This window comes from Anolis sagrei, chromosome 4, assembly GCF_037176765.1.
Source record: "Anolis sagrei isolate rAnoSag1 chromosome 4, rAnoSag1.mat, whole genome shotgun sequence".
NCBI classification, from domain to species: domain Eukaryota; kingdom Metazoa; phylum Chordata; class Lepidosauria; order Squamata; family Dactyloidae; genus Anolis; species Anolis sagrei.
Window position 1 is genome coordinate 109,959,826 of NC_090024.1, and position 23,476 is coordinate 109,983,301.

General features: G+C 38.2%; 1 protein-coding gene across 3 annotated transcripts in view; it reads right to left on the reverse strand.

Annotated features, from left to right (window-relative positions):
* DENND1B (DENN domain containing 1B) overlaps positions 1–23,476 on the reverse strand; it is a 247,935-nt gene that overhangs the window by 36,785 nt on the left and 187,674 nt on the right. For 2 of the 3 annotated variants that reach the window (XM_060774562.2, XM_060774565.2), the window contains 5 exons: positions 16,014–16,104; positions 13,007–13,047; positions 12,096–12,164; positions 9,991–10,047; positions 7,649–7,759 (listed from right to left, as the gene is read on the reverse strand). In XM_060774562.2, the coding sequence (XP_060630545.2) occupies positions 7,649–7,759; positions 9,991–10,047; positions 12,096–12,164; positions 13,007–13,047; positions 16,014–16,104 (369 nt within the window). The remainder of the gene's footprint in view (positions 1–7,648; positions 7,760–9,990; positions 10,048–12,095; positions 12,165–13,006; positions 13,048–16,013; positions 16,105–23,476) is intronic. The other variant, XM_060774564.2, reaches the window with a different exon arrangement.

Below are 23,476 nucleotides of genomic sequence, written 5' to 3' on the forward strand. Positions count from 1 at the left end.
ATATAGCCCGGAAAAACCTACAACAACCCAGTGATTCCTGCCACGAAAGCCTTCGATAATACATTGATACATACAACAATTCAATCATTTAACGTAATGCAATGTACATGAAAACACTGAGGAAATGGAGGGCATTTGTTAAATTATTTTGCTGGTGGCATTTCATGTGTTGTGATCTACTCTTAGTTGTTTAGGACATTCCAACTTATCAATACTCATTCAAGCAACGGACAAAGACTTCTATTGCAGTTACAGAAGCTTAGATGAAATGCAGTTTTAGCAGTGAAGGACACTGCATTTAATTTGTGGCATCTTTATGAAAAGGGAGTTTGATACATATACATATATTTCTGACACACAGTGGTTCCTGGAAAATCCACACTGCACTCAAATGCCTCATTAAAAAAACATCACAGCTACCAGTTACTGTATGCCTGAAGGTACAATTGTAAGGATGAATATGCTAATTGTTATAAAGTGCACTTATATTTGTGTTACATTGAGCTGTGCCAAATACACTAGAAAACCCTATAAGGCAGCTTCCCCCTCCAGTAAAAAGGGGAGGAAAAAACTAGGGAAATCATAGTCATGCATCTGCCAAGACATTCACCATTGTTCTATTTTTAACGGATGCTGTAGATATAGAATAATAGCTGGGAAGCAACATATATGGACAGTGAAGACCCTCAATACCTAATCTTTTAATAGTATAACATACATTTATAGGTCTTTTTAACTCCCAGGAAGTAGGAGAGAGGCAGATGCCATACAAATGTAACAAAATTCCTTAAGCTGCTTCCAAACAGCTAACTTGGAATTTATTGCAATGGTACATTCAATCTAACTTTGACAAAAGACAGAAGAGTGATTACTCAGCCGTTAAGCCAGGAAAGAGTTAAGAGTAAAATACATGCCAAGGTTTTAATAAGGCTTAACAATAAAAAAAGAAAAGAAAGAAAGAAAGCTTCAGCCTTCCACTTTCACTAGATTTGGTGGTGGTGGTGGTTTTTCCCTCGCTTAGGGCAATCCATCTGTTAATTTTGACTTGCAATGCAGCTAAGCTTTCTCCTTTTTTTCCCCCCTCCCTCCTCTGCGTAGCCACCGCCAAACAGCCCAGAATAGCTCTGAGGAGGCTGACACATGTCTTACAGAAATAGAATAATTCTTTTCCGAACGTCTTAGGAAAAGATCAATCGTGCATTTTCTTTATGTGTTGCTTTGTTGAAGGAAGGGGGTGGTCCTCCCCACCACTTTGGAGGAACCCATTACGAGCACAAAGAAGCCAGCGCAACAAGCTACTCTGCAATAAAAATTATTTAATCGCCTTACCTTATACAGAGGCAATTTTGTCTTTTAAAAAAAATCACAACATAGATTAATTTATTTATATATTTTAAAATCTGAACATTGATTCGGCAATGGCGAGCGGGGAAGAAATCTATGCTGGCTGTTGATAGAGATGAGTAAATATTCATTGTGAACAACAGATCTGCAGTGTGACCAATGCCAATATTCTCCCTGGGCCAAACTGGCCTTGTTTTCAATAAAAGCAGAGCAGTAGCCTTTCCCTTGAGCCCTGTTAGACTGATGCTGCAGTTGGAAACCTCATCCTCACACAAAAGCAAAGGGGCTGGGTTTTACAAACGCAGAGCCTAATTGGGAGATCTTCATGGCTGTACCCTTGACATTTATTTAAACCTCATCAAAAAAACAGGAAATAACTGGACTAATTAGCGGACTGGCATGCAAACTACTGTTTGCTGGGGTAGAAAGCATATTCATATTCGGCTCCAGAAAAATGACAATAATACTAACGCCAACGTCAGATACAATGGCATTAATGTGATCTTCAACAATGGAAAATGATTAGGGTTTTATATACTATTTTATAATGCCAACTTAATCAAATGCCTGGCTGAGAATAGATGATGTTTTAATATAGCTTTTTAATATATTTGGAATCATTAAATCCCTATCCCTATCCCAGAACCAGGACTGAACAGAAAAAAACATCAGAGTTCATTTTTAAATTAAAATTATAATTTTACTTATCTTACGTTCCCTTATATACATTTTGAACTAGAAGTCTCAAACAGTTACTGAATAGAAATCAACATTGGGGTAAATACAGCAGAGAAGACGTTGATTTGAAACTAGATACTGATAAGTTGCCATTCAGATTCACACAGAATTATTTAAGTAGCTAAAGATTTCTGGGCTTATTTTTTGCATAAAATGCAGAAAAATGAACTTATACTAGAAAATAATGTTTGGGATTTAGCAGAAAAAATCTTTCTTTAACAGTGTAATTCCAAAATCCTTAGCCCATCATTAAAATAATAGCTTAATTATTAGGTTTAGAATAAATTACAGGATAGACTGCTCTCAAACCTTGTCCAAAAAGATCTAAATTGCAAAATAAATCACATATTTTGCCAGTTTGCAGTTCTTAAACAACATACATTTATAATTTGGTCAGATTGGGTCTACTGCTGATCAATAAACGTGGAAAAGCAGATAAAACTAACTAGAAAATAAATCAGCACATGCTTTCAAGATGCAGTAAATGTACAAGATCTACATAAAAACTCAATTTATTTGACAGATTGCCAACATTCTTTGCTTTTAAAAGACAGCAATATATTCAATATAAAGGTACCACAGATTTTGCCATATCAGTTTACAGAACACAGTGAACTTGTGGTAGAAAATGACACACAAGTTGTCATACTGATTAAAACTGTTAACTATACATTTGCAGTTCAGTTAGGGTTTTTTTTTTTTTTTTACATATGCACTATTTGCTTTCTCAAATTGTCAATATATTAAATATTTACAGAACTATGTTTTCTGAAAAACCTGATGCAACACACACTGGGAAGTTACAGATATAGAAATGTATAATCGCTGACTTGAAAAACAATCTGTAAAACTGAATATGACCAGTTTGCCTACGGTAATTAAAAGTAAGCCTACAATAATACCCACAGTCTTTGGACTAAGGCAGGGCTAGGCAAGCAGTAGAGCTGGAATAGCTACAAAGCTCTGGGTGATTTGCAATAGGTCAGCAAGGATTTTTGACTCCCAAATGTTTAATAATGCTGAAACAAAATGAATATTCTGTCACTCTAAATTATACAACTGAAATGAAGAAAGCTTGAGGTGATAATTGGGATTTGTATGTAAAAAGCCAGAGTTACCTTCCATTCTTATGTGTCTCCAAGTTGCTATTGAGCCCTGGTGGCTCCATGTTTTGTTTATTCTTAGGGAAGGAATACTCAGTGGGGTTTTTACCAATTCTTTTCCCTGATATTACCTGATATTTTCCATTTAATATTCACTGGTGGTCTCCTATCCAAGTACTAATCTCAGGGTGGGGGGTGGGGGTGGGAGGGTAGCCTTGTTTAGCTTTCAAGATCAGATGGGGCTCAAAACAAATATTCAACCTTATAATTGTTTGAATCTAAATGTGTATGTTTTGCATCAAGCTCCTGTTGGTGGATCTCAGAATCTTATAGACAACAGATTTGTCCGTCCTGAACAGTTTCAACCACTAAGCCTAGACTTGATAGTCCTACAACTGAATCTCATCCTGTGCACCACTTCTGCTTCTCAGAAACACATGCCAATAATTCCATAGTAATTTTGTTGTTGTTGTTCATTCGTTCAGTCGTCTCTGACTCTTCGTGACCTCATGGACCAGCCCACGCCAGAGCTCCCTGTCAGCAGTCACCACCCCCAGCTCCTTCAAGGTCAGTCCAGTCACTTCAAGGATGCCATCCATCCATCCATCTTGCCCTTGGTCGGCCCCTCTTCCTTTTGCCTTCCACTTTCCCCAGCATAATTGTCTTCTCTAGGCTTTGCTGTCTCATGATGTGGCCAAAGTACTTCAACTTTGTCTCTAGTATCCTTCCCTCCAATGAGCAGTCGGGCTTTATTTCCTGGAGGATGGACTGGTTGGATCTTCTCGTGGTCCAAGGCACTCTCAGAAGTTTCCTCCAACACCACAGTTCAAAAGCATCTATCTTCCTTCGCTCAGCCTTCGCTAAGGTCCAGCTCTCATATCCGTAGGTTACTACAAGGAATACCATGGCTTTGACTATGCGGATCTTTGTTGCCCATGTGATGTCTCTACTCTTTACTATTTTATCGAGATTGGACATTGCTCTCCTCCCAAGAAGTAAGCATCTTCTGATTTCCTGGCCACAGTCTGCACCTAGAAATACAAAGTCTGTCATGGCCTCTACGTTTTCTCCCTCTATTTTCCAGTTGTCAGTCATTCTTGTTGCCATAATCTTGGTTTTTTTTTATGTTTAGCTGCAACCCAGCTTTTGCGCTTTCTTCTTTCACCTTGATTAGAAGGCTCCTCAGCTCCTCCTCGCTTTCGGCCATCAGAGTGGTGTCATCTGCATATCTGAGGTTGTTAATGTTTCTTCCAGCAATTTTCACCCCAGCTTTGCATTCACCAAGCCCCTCACATCGCATGATGTGTTCTGCATACAAGTTAAAAAGGTTGGGTGAGAGTATGCAGCCTTGCCGTACGCCTTTCCCAATCTTGAACCAGTCTGTTGTTCCGTGGTCAGTTCTGACTGTTGCTACTTGGTCCTTGTACAGATTCCTCAGGAGAGAGACAAGGTGGCTTGGTATGCCCATCCCACCAAGAACTTGCCACAATTTATTATGATCCACACAGTCAAAGGCTTCAGAATAGTCAATGAAGCAGAAATAGATGTTTTTCTGAAACTCCCTGCCTTTCTCCATTATCCAGTGGATATTGGCAATCTGGTCTCTCGTTCCTCTGCCTTTTCTAAACCCAGCTTGAACATCTGGCAACTCTTGCTCCATGTATTGCTGGAGTCTTCCTTGCAGGATCTTGAGCATTACCTTACTGGCATGAGAAATAAGGGTCACTGTACGGAAGTTTGAGCAGTCTTTCGCATTTCCCTTTTTTGGTATGGGGATATAAATTGATTTTTTCCAGTCTGATGGCCATTCTTGTGTTTTCCATATTTGCTGGCATACGGCATGCATCACCTTGACAGCATCATCTTTTAAGATTTTAAACAGTTCAGCTGGGATCCCATCGTCTCCTGCTGCCTTGTTGTTAGCAGTGCTTCTTAAGGCCCATTCAACCTCACTCCTCAGGATGTCTGGTTCTAATTCATTCATTGTAAACACTCTAAAACTCGAGATTTTTTTCTGTTGAGGATTTCTAATGAACTATTTAAGGTTGTGAAGTTTAGGGTGATCTGTTATATTAGCTGCAAGACTGTCATAAGTTCAAAAGTGGAAATCCATAGAAAATGAAACTCCTCTCACCACAAAAGAAGATTGGACTTTGGAGATCTTTGAAATGGCTAAAATGAACAAATTTAATTCAAGAGAAGATACCAAATAAATTTCTGAGAGATCAGGAACTGTTTTTAACTTTAAAAAGAAGAAAGAAGGAAATATTATGCTTTTGAAGACTAATATGCATAAAATGTTCTTTTTTGGTAAGTCAAGTAATTTAACCTGATGTTAAGAGAGAAATTTGGGGGGGGGGGATCCTTCAGATTTAGTTCTGAAATGGAGTCTAGCTTTATGTACATGTTAGTTTGTAGGGTAGTTTAGTTGTGGTTAATGTTAGTTAGATATTATATTCTGTGTGGGAAGGTAATCTAGTTTGTATTTGTATGCATCTGTAGTGTGTGTATGTGTGTGTGTGTATTTTAATGAAATAAAAATTATTATAAAAAAAGAAAAGGCATACTGCTGACCCTAACAGTCACATAACTCATTAAAACTCATCGTATCTATTTTGAAGCATTCACAAAATTAAATAATCATTGCTAGCAATTCATACACATTCACCAGACTTTGACATCCACATATGACCTCTCCCACAAGCATTCTTAAAAGATTATCAAAAAGTGGAACCTTGGCTTGAGAGCATCCCAACTTAAGAGCATTTGAGTTGAGAGTTGCTGCTTGGTCTGGGTTTTGTTTTGACATACAAGTAGCATGGAACAAATTAATTAATTAATTGAATTAATTCAAGGTATCATTGAATGCAGATGATCTCTCTCTCTCTCTCTCTCTCTCTCTATATATATATATATATATATATATGAATTTACACATCCTCTGAGGATGCTTGCCACAGATGCAGGCAAAGCGTCAGGAGAGAATGCTTCTAGAACATGGCCATGTAACCCGAAAAACCTACAACAACCCAACTCCACAATATTTTGTTCAACTAAGTGGAAGTGGGTGGCATGACTAGTGAGGAGAGATAGCTAAAGTAGCCAAAGAATATAATGCAATGTCTAATTAATATAAATACCCATCTCCAGCATCTGACTTATAACACAAACATAATTAAGAATGGGGATGCAACAACAAAGTGAGAGAAATCTACTCCCACGAAGGTAAATTCACTCCTGAAAGAGTTATCATGGGGAAAAAGTGTCTCAACTAAAGTTTTAACACCAAACCTTGTTTTCACAACAAGCCATTTTTTTCAAAATCCAATTATTACAGGGGGAAAAAGTGAGGAGAAAATTTCTGAACAGGGACACAGACAGCAAGACAAACACCAAAAGGGTGAAAACTCTTCCCTATGTTATCCAAAGCTCTCTCTCTCTCTCTCTCTCTCTCATTCTCTCTCTCTCTCTCTCTCTATATATATATATATTGCCGGAATTACACTTAAAAATGTACCTGTTCCAACTTACTTACAAATTCATTTTAGAAACAAACCTGTATAACCAAAGTTTATTCACCTCCCAACTACAGAGGCCAAAGAAGACGAATAAATTTAAAGATTTTATGCTGGAGTCCAGGGGGAAACTGATCACACATCAAAATAGGACTGCTTGTTCAATTTACAATATTGTAATGGAAAAGTAGGAATCAGAGTAGAATAAAAAATTGTGGGAAAAAATGGTCTAGGCTCAATAAATGAAGCAGCGTGACTGACTAAATCTTACAAGGTCAACAATTCATTGCAAACACATTCTTAAGCCACCAAAGAAATTAAACAGAGTTGGAAACGTAAGACAGCAAATCTCGATTCTCCCTGCCAAAAACAAGACCAGAAGCAGATTATGGTACAGATTACGAATTGTTAATACCAAAACCAGAATAAAGCTAAAGAAGAGAATTAAACCAACTATTGTGCCAAAATAACACCTGAACATTTTTCCATGAGATAATGTCAACAAGGCTAATGAGAATGAGGTGCTCTATAAAGATAAAATGATGATTACTATAACCGATACATACCCAGATTCTGCATTCTGTTTCTTCTTAAAATTACATTTTAGCATGCTAAATAAAAACTTATTTTCTGATTTCATATAAAATTCCCACAAGAAATAATCATAGCTCCATGTTAGACCTTATTCTTTGGATATAAAAGTAAGCAATTATAATTGTTGGCATTTCCATTTAAAATTATTTCCACTTAAATTTCCATTTAATATCATGGAGCAGACATAAGATAGATTAACAGGCCTTTAGAGAAAGGAGGAGAAAGTAGAATTCTAATCATGCAATTTTGTATTCCATACTCATCTGAACAATGAGAACAAATTTCATTCCTCCTATACCATCTAATGGGAAGAAGATTTTCTTAAATGTTTGAGGTAGTGAGATGAAATATTACCTGTGCAAGTCGTTTCTTTTCTGTATTTAGTCTTTGTGTATTGGGAAACGTATAGATTGGAGTGTAATGTGCATAACCTGAGGGACACGTTCCATACTCGTCTTCTGTTTCCTGCAATTGAAAAATTAAGATTGAAAACCTTTGTGTGTACACATACCTACAAATACACAACACCAGAATTATTTTTCTGAAACAGATGGAGAAAAGAGGTCATAAGAAATTGACATCACGAAGATCTTAAAGTTCATAGTCCTATGTAGTAACACCAAGATAACATTTAAATGAGGAAGTATTAATTCAAGAACAATTATAAGCCCATGCAGGTCCTCTTGGTCAGTCGTAAGGCTGAACAAAGTATAGGGTTACAGCCTGTGCTTGATAAGGTTACATTCCCCCTGAAGGAGCCGGTTTGCAGTTTGGTAGTGATCTTGGATTCATTGCTGAGCCTGGAACCTCAGGCCTCAGCAGTGGCCAGGGGAGCTTTTGCACAGTTAAAACTTATGCGCCAGCTGCGCCCGTTATCTTGGGAGGTTTGACCATGGTGGTCCATGCTCTGGTTACATCCCAAATAGGTTACTGCAACGCACTGTACGTGGGGTTGTCTTTGAAGACTGTTCGGAAGCTTCAGTTAGTCCAACACTTGGCAGCCAAGTTGCTCACGTGAGCAGGGTACAGGGAGCGCACAACTTCCTTGTTACTCCAGCTTCACTGACTGCCTATTAGCTTCCAAGCACAATTCAAAGTGCTGGTTTTAACCTATAAAGTCCTAAATGGTTCCGGCCCTGTTTACCTGTCCCAACATATCTCCCACTATGAACCTTCAAGGACCTTAAGATCATCCAGGGAGGCCCTACTCTCGGTCCCACCGCCATCACAGTTGTGTCTGGTGGGGACGAGAGATAGGGCCTTCTCCAAGGTGGCCCCTCAACTGTTGTTTTCCCTCAGCTCCCTAATGAGGTTAGATCTTCCCCCTCCACCCTGACCTTCCAGAAGACACTTAAATCCTGGCTATGGGATCAGGCATTCACAGAATAGACTGTTTTATCGTTGAAGACAAGATTTTACTTGACCACATCTGGACTGATATGGATGACAATTTTTAACCTGGCAAACTGTTTTAATTTATATTTTTATAACTATTTCAATGTATATGGTTGAATTTTACTATGTTTTATATTATTTATTTATTTATCATTTATTTATTTAGAACTTTTATATACCGGTCTTCTCACTTCCGCAGAGGGACTCAGGCCGGTTCACAACAACAATATCACAAACAATCGTTTAAAAACATCACATCCCATAATACACTAAAACATTAAAATACTAAAATACAATCATATAATTACATAGGCCAAGTCGTCAAAATGAAATCGTAGTTCATCACCATCCGTCCGTGTAGTCACGAGTTATTGACTCACTCGTCAAATGCCAGTTTCCAGAGCCAGGTTTTCACCTGTTTTCTAAAAGTCAGGAGAGAAGGGGCAGTTCTAATCTCCAGTGGGAGAGAATTCCAGAGCCGAGGGGCCACCACCGAGAAGGCCCTGTCCCTTGTCCCCACCAAATGCGCTTGCGAGGATGGTGGAACCGAGAGCAGGGCCCCTCCAGAAGATCTTAACAATCTTGATGGTTCATAGGGGAGAATCCGTTCGGACAGGTATTATGTTTGGCATTGAAATGCTGCCTGTTTGGAAGCCGCCCTGAGTCCCTGCTCGGAGGTTGAGAAGGACGCGGTATAAATGGTCCAAATAAATATTCGTTTCATTGAGAGCTCGAAGGGGAAAGCAATAAAATTAAATCTGCTCTCTTTACAAATAAGTACTGAAGGTGTAAAAAATAAAATACCAATTTAAATAAATGAATAGTTTCTCTGTGAAGTGCTTCCAATAGTTTTACCTTGTTGCTCCTAAAAGGCAAAGAGGTTTTAGCATGTTAAAGTACTGCCACCATTTACAGATCTCATGAAACCTAAACAGACAACTACACTTCCTAAATCAAATTTTTCTAGTAAAACGCAATTGCCTTAAATTCTCAGCTTGAAGCAAAGGCTTCAATTGTGATATCAAAGCAATCAGCTTTATGAAAACATACATCCTGTTAATGTATCTTTGAAGACCTCTGTTTTTCCATGATAAATATGCAAACAATAAAGAGATTATTCAAGTGGATGCATGGAATGACAGATAGTTGCCAGAGGGCTTGTTATAAAAAATGTATTGTTGAACAAAGGGCTAAGCATATTTCAAAAGTCATTAAAAACACAAATCTTGTGGGATTTGTAAGGTATATGCTTCAAACTGAAGCAAGAAACAAGGTAAGAAAGTACAAAGTCTGTTACGCACCTTGTGTTTCAACTTACTCTTTACCTCTTTTATTCCCTGTTTCGCATGATCTTTTGCCTATGAAAGAGAAGAAAGAAAAAAACAACTAAGTGGATTTATAAAACACTGGTTGGAAGAGTGCACTAGATGAGGGGAAATTTAATTGAAAATGAAATCTCTCACATTATGTGGTTAAAAAAGGGGATATTACTTCCTTTTTAAATTTCACACATGATTGCTAATAAGTTTTAAGAACATTAAAAGTTGGATTTTTGGCATAAGTGTATCTGGATTTCAAACATACACTAATTACATTATTACTTTGAATATTTCTAAGATCTAGGTTCAGTCACCTGTTGAAAGGGAGAAAAGTTAGGTTAGTAGTGTTTCACAATCTAGCAGTTTTAGGTTCACATTTCTCCATATTGCCTGCTCACATAGATAAATTAGTAGGTTTCATTGTACTAAGAGAATTAGCTAAGTTTCATTCCATTTCATGATATTTCAGCCTAAAACAGAATGAGAGTCATTTGGAGATGAGCTAACCATTCTTAGAGGCCAAGGAATTATACAAACAGTTTTAGATAACATACATTTTTCTCCTAAAAGGGGGGAGGGGTACATTTCAACCTAAAGTTCAGTCAATGGTTTAGTGACAAGTAAATCCCATGGACTGAATCAATCAGAACTAAGTAGAGTCAATAACTGGGCTGAAGCCAGAGTCCATTGAAAACATTGCAATGCAGCTAAATAGCATCTACACTCCTACATAGCTCAGCATGCACAATCTATGTTCATTTACCATTTTAAACAAGTCAAGTGCATGTTTTGGATAGCATCACTATAAAAATATGATTTATTTCTACGCATCTACAATTTATTGTCAGATACATGATATGATTTGTGTCCAGTGCTTCCACGCAGTTAGTTTATGTACCAATGGGGCCACTGAAATTGCAAGACATCTTTGTGGGGGATAACTGCACCTTGGAAAACCTGGTTACTGATACATACAGGGTTTCCCCTTGGCAAAGTCTGAGAAGCTGCCCTTTTGAGTTCCCACTGCACTAAAGAGTGATGTTGTGTCAGGAAACACAAACATTTCGAAGGAAGGCCATCAAAAAGAACTTCGCAAATGGAGGCCCTGCAATCAGAATCCAGTGATGGTCAAATATACTGGCTCAGGATTATAAAAGGCAAAAATTGTAGAGGTATATAAAGTAGGAAAAAAGCGATCCACAATTTCCCACCAATCTGTTAATGAGCTGTATATAAATTATAAATGAGCACATGAATATACAGGGCCTTTAATGTATTTACCTGGATTATTTTTTTTCATAGGTTCAGTACTATTTCGAATGATACATAATTAAAAATTCTCTTTTAAGGATGAGATTAAGGGAGTTATTTATTTATTGATGACTGGAGCCTCAAAGGAAGAATGTGATTTGGAAGAATAATTTACCCAGCAAGGAAGCCTCTCCTCCGTGTTTGACACCTAGGGCGGCAACATTTTCCCAATGGTCGGACAACATACATGTAGAATGAAGGGGTAAAAAACATACAACTTGCTCTCTGGTTTCACAACATGCCCACTTCTGGCAAAGCACCAATTTCTGTATCTTAACTCCTTAGAACAAGCCAGCCATTTTGAGAAGAGGGTCAACTTGACTACTTTGACTACTTTCAGACATGCATTAGGTAGCTACAGCCATTCAGGGTCATTCTCAAAATTCTCTATGCCAGCCTGTCATCCAAACCAAGTTGAGGAGGAAGCTTCCTACTGTAAGAAATAGCAGTAGACTAGAACTGCTTTGCTTCCAGTCCTCCATAAAGCAAACAAATTAAAGCTGAGAAAAAAAGAATTCATTACACTGAAATATTAAGGGATAAATGAAATAAGAGAAAAGAAGGGGGAAGAAATGTCAGATGTGATCTTCTTCCTCAAGGTCAATGGCAGCATCAATAAAAGAGATGACAATCCCATTTTGCTTCCAGTGTACTCTATTATTACCCTTCCCTTCCTTTCGGGAATATGGGAGTGTATAGGAAACAACATTCTGCAATATCTTGCGTAAGAACAGGACATGCCATTGGTTGTATAAACACAAAGGTACAAATCTTACATATCGGTATGCTGTTCTCACAGCTGGACTGGCTTTGTTCATTGCTGTGTTGATCAAGGCACCTCCTTTCTGAAAAATATAAAATATGTACACATTCTAAAATACGTAAAACACACAGTAATCCTACTATCAACCTAAATAAAATGTTACAGTTCAGAAAAAATGCTACTTCCTCGTTGAGTTAAAATATATTTCCCATTATCCTCCCATATGCCATTTCTACACATTTCTACAGCTGTCTTTCGTCTACTTTGGTCTGCTACCACCCAAAGGTTCTAATATATCATCTCTAGGGCTGAAATATTTATCAAAGTACTCTAATGTAATCATACAGGGAACAATTCGCCAGGAAGTTCTCCTTCATAAGCTGATTACAGAAATGGATGTTGTACAGAGTGGCTTGTCCAGAAGTTCATTGTTCATATATTATCAAATACGTTGTATACATTCCCAGATATTTCCCACTAATCTAACAAACAGCAAAACTACCACATTATAGTCAAGAATGCATGCTACTGACATATTTTGTAGTGCAACACAGACACCAGAGTATCCAATATTGTAATTTTAATTTGTATGTTATTTGTGTATATTTGCTATAAGTATTTCAATAGTGTTTTGTTTTATCTTAGTGTTTTAACCAAGTTGTACCCCACCTCAAGCCACAAGGAAAGGCAAGTAAACCACCACCATCATCATCATCATCATCATCATCATCATCATCATCATGTTTTTAATGGTTTTTGTATTGAATTGATTTTATATTGATTTTATAATGCTGTTTTAAAAGTTTTAATTGCATATTGTGGATTTTTATGGCATCAAATTTGTAAGCCGCCTTGAGTCGCCTTCGGGCTTGAGAAAGGCGGGATAGAAATATCATAAATAAATAAATCATCATCATCTCATACCTTTACTTTACATACCCACTGGTGATATGATCTTGAATTTCCTAAAATTCAAATTAAAGGGAAACATAAAATATTAGAAACACTAATACAATATTTGTCCGAGACTTATTCACTCTTTCCACTGAATTTCAAATATTTAGATTTCATGAGATAAACAAGTGGGTATAGTGTCTTATTTATTACAGCTCTAAATGGCAGCTTGCTTTGCTGGCTTTCATTCACTCATTCATTTTCTTCTTTTTTTGCCATCAACAGTAGCTACTGCCTTTGTAGATGAAGAAAACGAGGCCAAGGGGAGAGCTACAAACATATATATATGTTCACTGGGTACTGTTACTCTAATAAATTGCTCACAATGGTCAAGTTAAAATTTGACAGCTCAAAGCGGGAGCCTTGCTTCCCTCTGTTTACTAGAATAAGCCAAGATTAGGCATCTACTCAGATAACATTAAAAGCAATTTTACTGTTAATTTTGAGAAAAGTGTAAGAGGCAACGACAGCTGCTAACTAGACCCATAGCATGAGCTTAGGGGGGGAAATTACATGCAAAAGTTTTCCAAAGGAATTACCTGGGATTTATAACAGTGTTTCAAAAGCCTCTTATGCACCATAACAAAGCTAACATCAAGAGCCAGGGGGAAATTCTGTTTACTCTGCACTATTTGGCAATAGAGCCAAAACACTACGTATTAACCCATTCTGTGGGAAGAGTAATCCATGATCACAAATCTCTTCCTTCAACTACAGACTTCTGCTAAACGACCATGCAGCAAGTAAATAAATGGAGGTAAGACACCAGATTAAATTAGTTAAAAAGATTAAGCAGCGATCTGAGAATAAATGCTGCTTTCAGACTGGAGGGCTTCTGAACAGTCGAACCACAGATGCAGAAATAACCTGACCTGGTAGGAAACTGCTTGTCATGTACCTAAAAGGCAGCTGGGTGCTCAATCCAGGTTGTGTTTCCTCTACCAAGATTCATTTCTGTCCTCAGAAGAAAAGTTTCTAGGACAGATGTTTAGGCAAGGACTCGCCATCTTCTCCCCTGTTCGTTTTCAATATGAAATTACATACAAGGCCCAACATCAAGCCTTCTGTCTTAGAGTGTTTGGCGACAACACACGTTAGACATCTCAGACCAGCAACTTCATGTACAGATCTACTCTAAACACGACTTACATAACTGTAACATGATCCACAAATGTCAGACCTACAATGTGTTTGGCAATAAAGCTATCCTGTTAAAACATGATATTCTTGCACTAGAAACTGTTTAATTTTGAAGTATGATTCAAAAGCTAGATAGGATGCCAGTTTGGGACCGAGAATACAACTGAATTGCTATATTTTGTAATGAATTTCAACTCAATCTGTTATTCTCCAGACTGGTGAAAACGACTACAAATATTGCCAAGATGGGGGGAAAAGTGCTAGTTCCCCCACATGTATCACTATGGGACACGATTTTTATTCCTGGGTTATAAATGTCATTTCTTGATTGGTTCTATCATAAAAACATGGAAAAAGTTTATTAAACTGCAAAAACTTTGTGATTGTAGGACATCCTGCACCACATTTTGTTCTAGTTTGTCAATTAATACTGTATATACTCGAGTATAAGCCTAGTTTTTCATCCCTTTTTTTAGGCTGAAAAAGCCCCCCTCGGCTTATACTCGAGTCAAGGTTATTTATCATTTTACTCTATTATTATTATTATTATTATTATTATTATTATTATTATTATTACATGTGTTATTTTATTCTATTATTATTACATTTATAATTTATTATTACTGTTATTATTACATTTCCATTATTTTACTCTATTATTATTATTATTATTACATTTATTATTTTAGACTTTATTATTATTGGAAGGACACAGAAGCACATTTATATTGAAGAAGATTAGAAGAATTGTTTAATCAGAGTTGGGCAGTCTTATAGTAAATTACAGTTTTATGTAAATATTCAAAAACATTTAAACTACTGATGTCTCAATTAATGTAAATTTTTTGCAATTGACCAGTAGCTGCTGCATTTCCCACCCTCGGCTTATACTAGAGTCTATATGTCTTCCCAATTTTTTATGGTAAAATTAGGTGCCTCGGCTTATATTTGGGTCGGCTTATACTCGAGTATATACGGTATCTTATAGAGTTTCAACGACTTCAACATAGTTAGTGACAGCGACAAAAATGAAGTTTCTGGAGTATAACAACTACTTTTGAAGTTAAAGAACTTCACAATTAAACAAGAAATAACACTTTCAAACCAGAAACAACATTTGTGATATCTGCTGAAACAAATATTTCAGCTCTTTGTCTGAGGTTGTGTATCATCCACCTTCAGTCTAATTACAAGAGAGGTACCAGGGTTGGACTGGATGGCCCGGCCCACGAGGTCTCTTCAAACTCTATGATTCTATTTCCGCAAGTGTTCTTTTTTTCTCTTACTGAAGAAAGCTGAGGTACTGGCCTGCCTCAGAAAACCTCTGGCATACAAATGTGTACACACATGGATAATCCAATAGTGCAGAACACAGATAATTGACTCACAAGAACAAAAAAGAAGACTTGAAACTAAATTCAAGTGATAACATCCTGAAGTTATAAATGACCAATTCCACAATTGCAAACATCAGTTGTGGACTACGTGAATGAATATGTTCCCTAGTATTCTCCAAGTATTGTCTATCTACTCATCAGAATTCAATTGCCATTATAATTTGAAGATCATTAGCTGCTTTATTCACTATGGACATAACTATGTGAATTTTACATGACTTTGACGTTTGTGATAAGTGTACCAAATATTGGTGCAATGGAAGAAATTATTTTACCAAGTAGTCATTTTCTGTAATGTCTCATATGTTTTGTAGATCTAGCAATCAGTGTACTCGGCATACCAGCATGAACTCCCTTGGGTCAGTATCAAGTTAAAGCCTAATGTTCTGTCAATAGTGAAGAATACAAAGGAACCAAGAAATATACAAGTAAACATATACCTCCACTGAAGCCACCTGAAGAGATTTCTTCTTCAAAAACATCTGAGAACCCCTTTCCTGCATTGAGCTTTGAAAGCCGACCTTCAATAAACTGCAATAAAAAAGCAGATATAAGAAACCTTTTGCCAAGGATTCATATGTTTCTAAACGATTAAGTGTGTTAGAATGTTTCTAATAACACAGATGAAAAACTTGTCTCGTTATTGTAGGTTTATAATGTGTTCAGAATGATGAATCTGAAAAAAAATACAACAAAAATCTACATACATAAACTTTATTACAGTCCACGGACCCGCAACTATTAAATAGATAACATACAGGAGTTAACAGATCGCTCATAAGTGGGGAAATATGCTATACCGTGTCAGGTAATACCCTGATCGGAGACACTGCTCTTTCTCAGCCTTGCTGCCACTGCAAGGAACTTTGCCACTGTGAGGGTCACCACATGTTGCTTGTCCTCCATAAGATGTCTGACCTTCCCTTGCAGGGAATGCTCAGACAACTGGGTCAGGATTGGGTGTAAGAGTTGGCCTCATGCAGCTGGGTAACAGCGACATTGCAACAAGGTGTGTTCTAATGATTCTATTGCATGTCCATTGCACGGGCATAATCTTTGGGAGTAGGGGATATCAGATAGTCTGCCATTTAGCAGCTCTGATGGAAATACATTTAGTCTCGCTTCTGTGGAGAGTCTGCAGTAATTAGACACTGTGAGGCTGTTAAGGTATTTACATGACTTGAATGGCTCCGTGTATGGTAAGTTCAAGGATTTAGGGGAACATGATGAATTTGAGCAGGCTCTGAGCTCTCCCAGGGCAATGTCCCTCATCCGTTGCTTCAGTGATTCTGGTGCAGCAAAAGGGACGATGATAGACCAACTGAGGTCACTTTCCGATCAGCTCACCTTGCCCAAAGGGGTTGAGTGGTTTCGGATGGGACAAAACGTGATGGGCCCGTTCCTAATTTGAATACACTTGTTTTGAGCCAGAGATTAATTTTCAGAATCCAGGCCCATGTGCTTAGTGGGCATTCACATGTTTCTAGTAACAGGACCACATTAGGAACGCAGTACGGCACGTTTAACAGGTCTCTTATAAACCTTGCTTGGACTCTGTTTAAGTTTACATACATGTTTTCCCGCCAAATGGCTGCATCGAAAAGAAGTTTCGAAGCAATTTTGGTATTAATTTTTTTTAATGCTGAGGGGACATGTTGTCCTCCTTTGGTGTAGTAAAATCTTAGTATAGCCGCTCATCCAGCCTTAGCTTTTTGGGTCACAGTTCCTCTACGTTCTTTCCATAATCACATGTTTGAAGGTGAGTCCCAGGTACGGGAAACCTTTTACCTGCTCTAAGAAAAAATTTTCCAGTATACTATTTGTATTTTGTATATTTGCATTCAAAAACGAGAACTTTTGATTAGCGAAAATTGATATTTAGCTCGTTTGTTTCACAGTAATCTGTGAATATATTGAGTTGGTGTAGGAGCCCTGGTCTGGATTTGGAGAGGATGGCTGTGTCATCTGTGTAAAGCAGAATGGGGACTCTCCTTGTGCCCAAGCTGGGAAGGTATCCTTGTGGATCCATCATGACTTCTTCTAGGTCATTTAGGAATATGTTAAACAGGGTAAGTGCTAAGATACAGCCCTGCCTGACCCCTCTGATCATTTGAATTGGCCTAGAAATTTGGCCCAGAGGGCCACATCCAACCTGTAACTGGCTGTCTCTGTGTAGTTCTTTGATGAGAAAGAGTAGTCTTTTTTCATTTAGATCTCGCTTAGACCATAATCTGGGTCTGGAGACAGATCCAAATGCTGCTTTTAAATCCACAAAGAATTTGTCTTTCACTATTTTATGATATTTCTCCACTAGATATAAGAGAATTAAGGTCTGATCCATAGAGGATGAGTTTTTCCTAAATGCCACATGTGCATCTCAGAGTGAGTTTTATTTGCCTCCAATTCCTTCATCAGTTTCTTACAAAGAAATCGTGTGTACAGTTTCCCTCGGATGGAAAGCAAGCAGATCGGTCTATAGTTACCAGGCTCTTTTGGAGAGCCTTTCTTGTATATTGGAACTGTAATTGACTGTTTCCAACTATCTGGAATTTTTCCCGAATTATTTTTTTAACAAAAATATAGTACTACATAGTTCTTTCAAAAATTTGCTATTTTTATTAATTTGGTTGTTACTGAGTTTTGATTAAGTGCACATAATGATGTTACAGGGTGATTTTTTTAAGTACTTTAATGATTCATAACAGTGAATATGTCTATTAGAAGATATTAATCTTCTTTTTACTGTTTACTTTTTACTCTCCAAAAGTAAAAAGTGAACACTCACATATTACAAAATAAAAATCAAGTCAGGAGCTGCTATCGTTTTTAGTTTTGAATATGTTGTTATGAATTTTAACTGACTTTAATACCAAAGATATTTAATTCTGTGTTAATGTTTGTATATTTGTCAATTTTAAACTGTATTAAAATGTTTTTAATGTAAGTTGCTTTGAGTTTCCTTGGAGAGAAAAAGCAGGGTATAAATAAACACAATAATGTATTGTCGAAGGCTTTCATGGCCAGAATCACTGGGTTGTTGTAGGTTTTTTCGGGCTGTATGGCCATGGTCTAGAGGCATTCTCTCCTGATGCAAGTGAAACGTCAGGAGAGAATGCCTCTAGACCATGGCCATACAGCCCAAAAAAACCTACAACAACCCAAACACAATAATAATAATGTTAAAGCAAGTTGTGGAAAAAATGTATGTGATGGAGCAAATCCAAGGTCATTTTTGGATTTAAAAACACCAAATTCCTTTAAAATTGTGGCAGTTAAGTAGAATAAATAGGGCTATAATTATTCTATGTTAATTGACTCCTGGTTCTTCAATGAAAATCATACAATTCAACACTGGATGGTTATACTAGAAGTAAGAATTATGTGGCTCTTCAAATGTTGAAGAACTGGAGTTCCCAACAGGAACAGTAGAGTTAGCAGCTCAGAAACTTCTGAAGACTACAACGCTCCATTCAGAAAGTAGAATCAACCATCTTGAGCAAATAAGATAGTGAATTGGGTTGTTCGGGCTATATGGCCATGGTCTAGAGGCATTCTCTCCTGACGTTTCGCCTGCATCTAGGGCAAGCATCCTCAGAGGTAGTGAAGATAGTGAATTTCCATAATGGATAACCATGGAGCAGAACTCCCTGAAAAATGACCCCCAAAAAGATCCACTTTGCCTAAAAGGATTAATAAAACCACTGCTTTCCCCCAACCGCCAAAAGCACTGACATTTTTAGAATGCCTTCTAGCACTAATCTGTTTTTGTCAGGGTTAGGTAGTCCAAGAATGAGATAAACAAAGAAAGCATTTGACTGATTGCACTTTTTCCAACATGAATTACTACTAAATCGCTGTTAACTGTAAAAGTACACAGGAGCCAATAGAAATTAATTATTTGGCTGACTGTCATTCACTATCACATATTATCCAAACAGGCCTGTCAGTGACAATCTGATGCTTGTCAATGGATAGGCTGATGACATGAAACAAACTGTTCCATGAGTATATATATAGATATGTGTGTGGGTTTTTTTTTTAAAAAAAAAGATAAATGCAGACACTGCAGTAGCAGGAAAGTACACACTATCATCAGCAATTATTTCCTCTTTTTCTCAACTAATGTTCTCCCTGACCCACTTAAGCTGGCCTTTTTCCAAAAGGGTTTGGTTCATGGTCAGACCATGGTATGGTATCACTGGATTATTTCACAGCAAGAATGAGATAAAGCACCTTTGGTTACCACTGTGTAAAAAACATTCTTTGAACTGTAAGACATTATCTATTTGGGAGAAAGCTAAAAATCCACCCCTGGCTACAAAACCAAAATAAATGATTTATGAACAGTCTCACTGTTAGGTAAAATTGCACAGACAGAACATTCAGTGCCTAAATTTAGTTGGTATTTTTCTCTGCCTTGCACAGAAGAAAACTTTTAGTACAAATGGAAATCGCAGGGAAATGAACAGGAGTTGAACATCAGCAGTGTTTGGTGGACTGTGTTGAATTAAATCCCAATGAATTAAATCCCAATGAATTAAAACAAGGAAGGCAGTTTTATAGTCTATGGGCTGGATGTGGTCCCTAAAGAAATGTTATTTAGTCTCATGATCCCTAGTTGTAAGAAATTTTATCCTTTCATATTGTGAAATTAAATCTACCCCTTGAAATTATGAGTAACATGGGAACATGCTCCTCCTAAACTGTTCAGGACCTGCCTATCTGTGTGACCGTCTCCTCCCTTATGAGCCCACGCGGGGTCCTTAAGATCTTCCGGGGATGCCCTTCTCTCGCTCCTGCCCCCTTCTCAGGCACGGTTGGTGGAGACGAGAGAGAGGGCATTCTCGGTGGTGCCCCCCCCCCCCCGTCTCTGGAACTCCCTCCCCAGGGAGATTAGGCTGGCACCAGGCCCGTAGCCAGGATTTCAATTCGGGGGGGGGGGGCTGAGTTTTTTTCAAGGGGGGGGGGTTCGGGGGGGCTGAGTTTCAGGGGGGGGGCTGAGTCTGAGTGAAAGAGGATCTACCCTAGCAAACCTTTTGTATCATTACCCCAATACCCCCATGCATATGGGACATATTGAGTATGGTGATCAGATCATGATATGAATAAACATAACAGTTTAAATAATGCACCAGTAAGGCCTTTTCACGAACCACCATGAGAATTTGGGGGGGGGGCTGAAGCCCCTCAAGCCCCCCCCCCCCCCCCAGCTACATGCCTGGCTAGCACCCTCCCTAGCCACATTCCGTAAGGAAATAAAGACGTGGATGTTTCGCCGTGCTTTCGATTGACGACTCACTCCTATGACAAATGGCCTGTATCATGACTTGAATTGTCATTCAATCTGATGTCCTATATTATATTAACTGATCCTGTTAATTTGCTCTGTTTCCATGATTTTTCCTATGCCGTTATATATTGTCATCTACCTTACTAAACCATTTTATCCTTTAACTAGTTCACGTAGTGGTTCCCCCCCCCCCTCCAAAATTAGTCTGCTGTTATTGTTGTTGCTAGCCGTTTTTGTTATGTTGTTTAATAATAATAATAATAATAATAATAATAATAATAATAACAACACTTTATTTGTACTCCGCTACCATCTCCCCAAGGGACTCGGTGTGGCTTACATGAGGCCAAGCCCAAACACAACAATACAAGCAATAAAACAACAATACAAGCAATTAAAAAAACACATAGACAATAAAATACATAACATTATCAATAAGACAACACACAATTAAAAACAGTGGGAAGGCCAAATGTAGAGTTAAAATTGGAAATAATGCTGGGACATGAACGAAAGGTGATAGTGGCGTTTGTGGAAGGGCATACGAGCAGACCTAAAGAAATGTAAAGTGCTTTGGAGGACAAGGCGCTATGGGATCATTATTCCGGGAAGGCACACTGGAACAGCCACATCTTCAAGCTCCTCCTGAAGACTGCCAGAGTTGGGGCCTGTCTGATGTCTTTAGGGAGTGAGTTCCAGAGTTGAGGGGCCACTACCGAAAAGGCCCTCTCTCTCGTCCCCACCAATCGCGCCTACGATGCTGGTGAGATCAAGAGCAGAGCCTCTCCGGATGATCGCAGGGTTCGTGTGGGTTCATATACAGAGATGCAGTCATCTCTGTATATGCTGTTTTAATGCTGTTTTAATTGTTATTGCTTTATTTTAATTGAATTCTGCCTAGGCTTGGGCCCCATGTAAGCCGCCCCGAGTCCCTTCGGGGAGATGGAGGCGGGGTAGAAAAATAAAGTTCTTTTTCTTTTTCTTCACCGATCACGGATCTCAGATAATACCAACTTTATTATAGAGTTCACCTCCAAGAGGTGCACACCAAAGAACAGAGTAACCCCGCAACAAAAGAAACAGGACACTCTTAATCGAAATATTTAAAGAGAGTCAGTGGTTAAGAGTGGTGGACTGGACTCTTGAGAGATCTAGGTTTGAATCCCAACTAACTCACGAAATTCACTGAATGATTTTGGTTCAATTACTCTCTCTTTATGTGATGCACTTCAGACAATTAGAGAGGATAAGAACCATGTACACTGAAATCCAGCTCTTTAGAAAAAAAGAAGACATGTAAAGTTAACTAATATAATAAAAATAAGATGGGAAATATTTCTGTTTGATTGACTAGTAGTTTCAAATTAAATCACTGCTCTATGATGATTTTGGTAGGAGGGAAGCACAACATGTACTTCAAAATGCTGCAAAATATGCAGGAAAATATATGCTGGTCAGCATTCTACTCCGGGAAATATATACCATAACATTGTTCCCATTATTGTATCAGTCCTGTTACTTGAACGCCTTTCAGATTCCAAATCAGTAAAGAAGATGTTCTTTCTTCCCAGGAGGCATCTTCTCTGCTTTATATATAGTGCCATGCAGTCAAGCCGAGATGTATTACCATTTCAGCAACCCAGACTGACAAATGTTTGTCATAACTTAACCAAGATGCTTCCTTCTTGACCTTTGATTCTGACTTATGATCCAGAGCCCCATTTCATTTCTTTCTCTTAATGAGGCATCATGTGCAAAGGAGCATTCCATCAGCTGCAGTTGCCACTGTTTCCCAAAACAGCTATAAAGAGCAATCCAGAAGCTACAAAGATGATATTATATATGAGGCTTAAGAGCTATGGTATCAATGTAGTAACCATGTTGTGGTTACAGGCACATATTTTTGCTCTGCGGCTCAGTGAGATATAACATTCTTCTTTCTCTCCCCCAAACAATATCCTCCCTTATTATTTCCATTTAGACATAGGTGGGCTTTGCAGAGGATTAGTAAACAGATACAAACACAAGGATTTCCTTCTTTATGGAGCCTCCAAACTGATCCAAAGCCATCTATTTTTCTTCAGTTATTCAAAGTCTTCAAAAATCCATTCCAATTCAAATTCTATTATTATTTAACTTTCTTAAAGACCTAAAACATATTCTACTGTTCTGCTATAGATGGTGGAAACAGAAGAACGGCCTGCCTCAGGGGAGCGTGCTTGCTCCATCCATGTTCAACATCTACACAAATGACCAGCCACTGCCAGAAGGGACAGAGAGTTTCATCTATGCTGATGATCGTGCCATCACCGCTCAAGCTGGGAGCTTTGAGATGGTAGAACTGAAGCTCTCCGAAGCTCTAGGTGCCTTACTGCCTATTACAGGGAAAACCAGCTGATCCCCAACCCATCTAAAACACAGACATGTGCCTTTCATCTCAAGAACAGAGAAGCATCCCGAGCTCTGAGGATCACCTGGGAAGGAATCCCATTGGAGCATTGCAGCGCACCCAAATACCTGGGAGTCACTCTGGACTGTGCTCTTACCTACAAGAAGCACTGCCTGAACATCAAGCAAAAAGTGGGCGCTAGAAACAATATCATACAAAAGCTG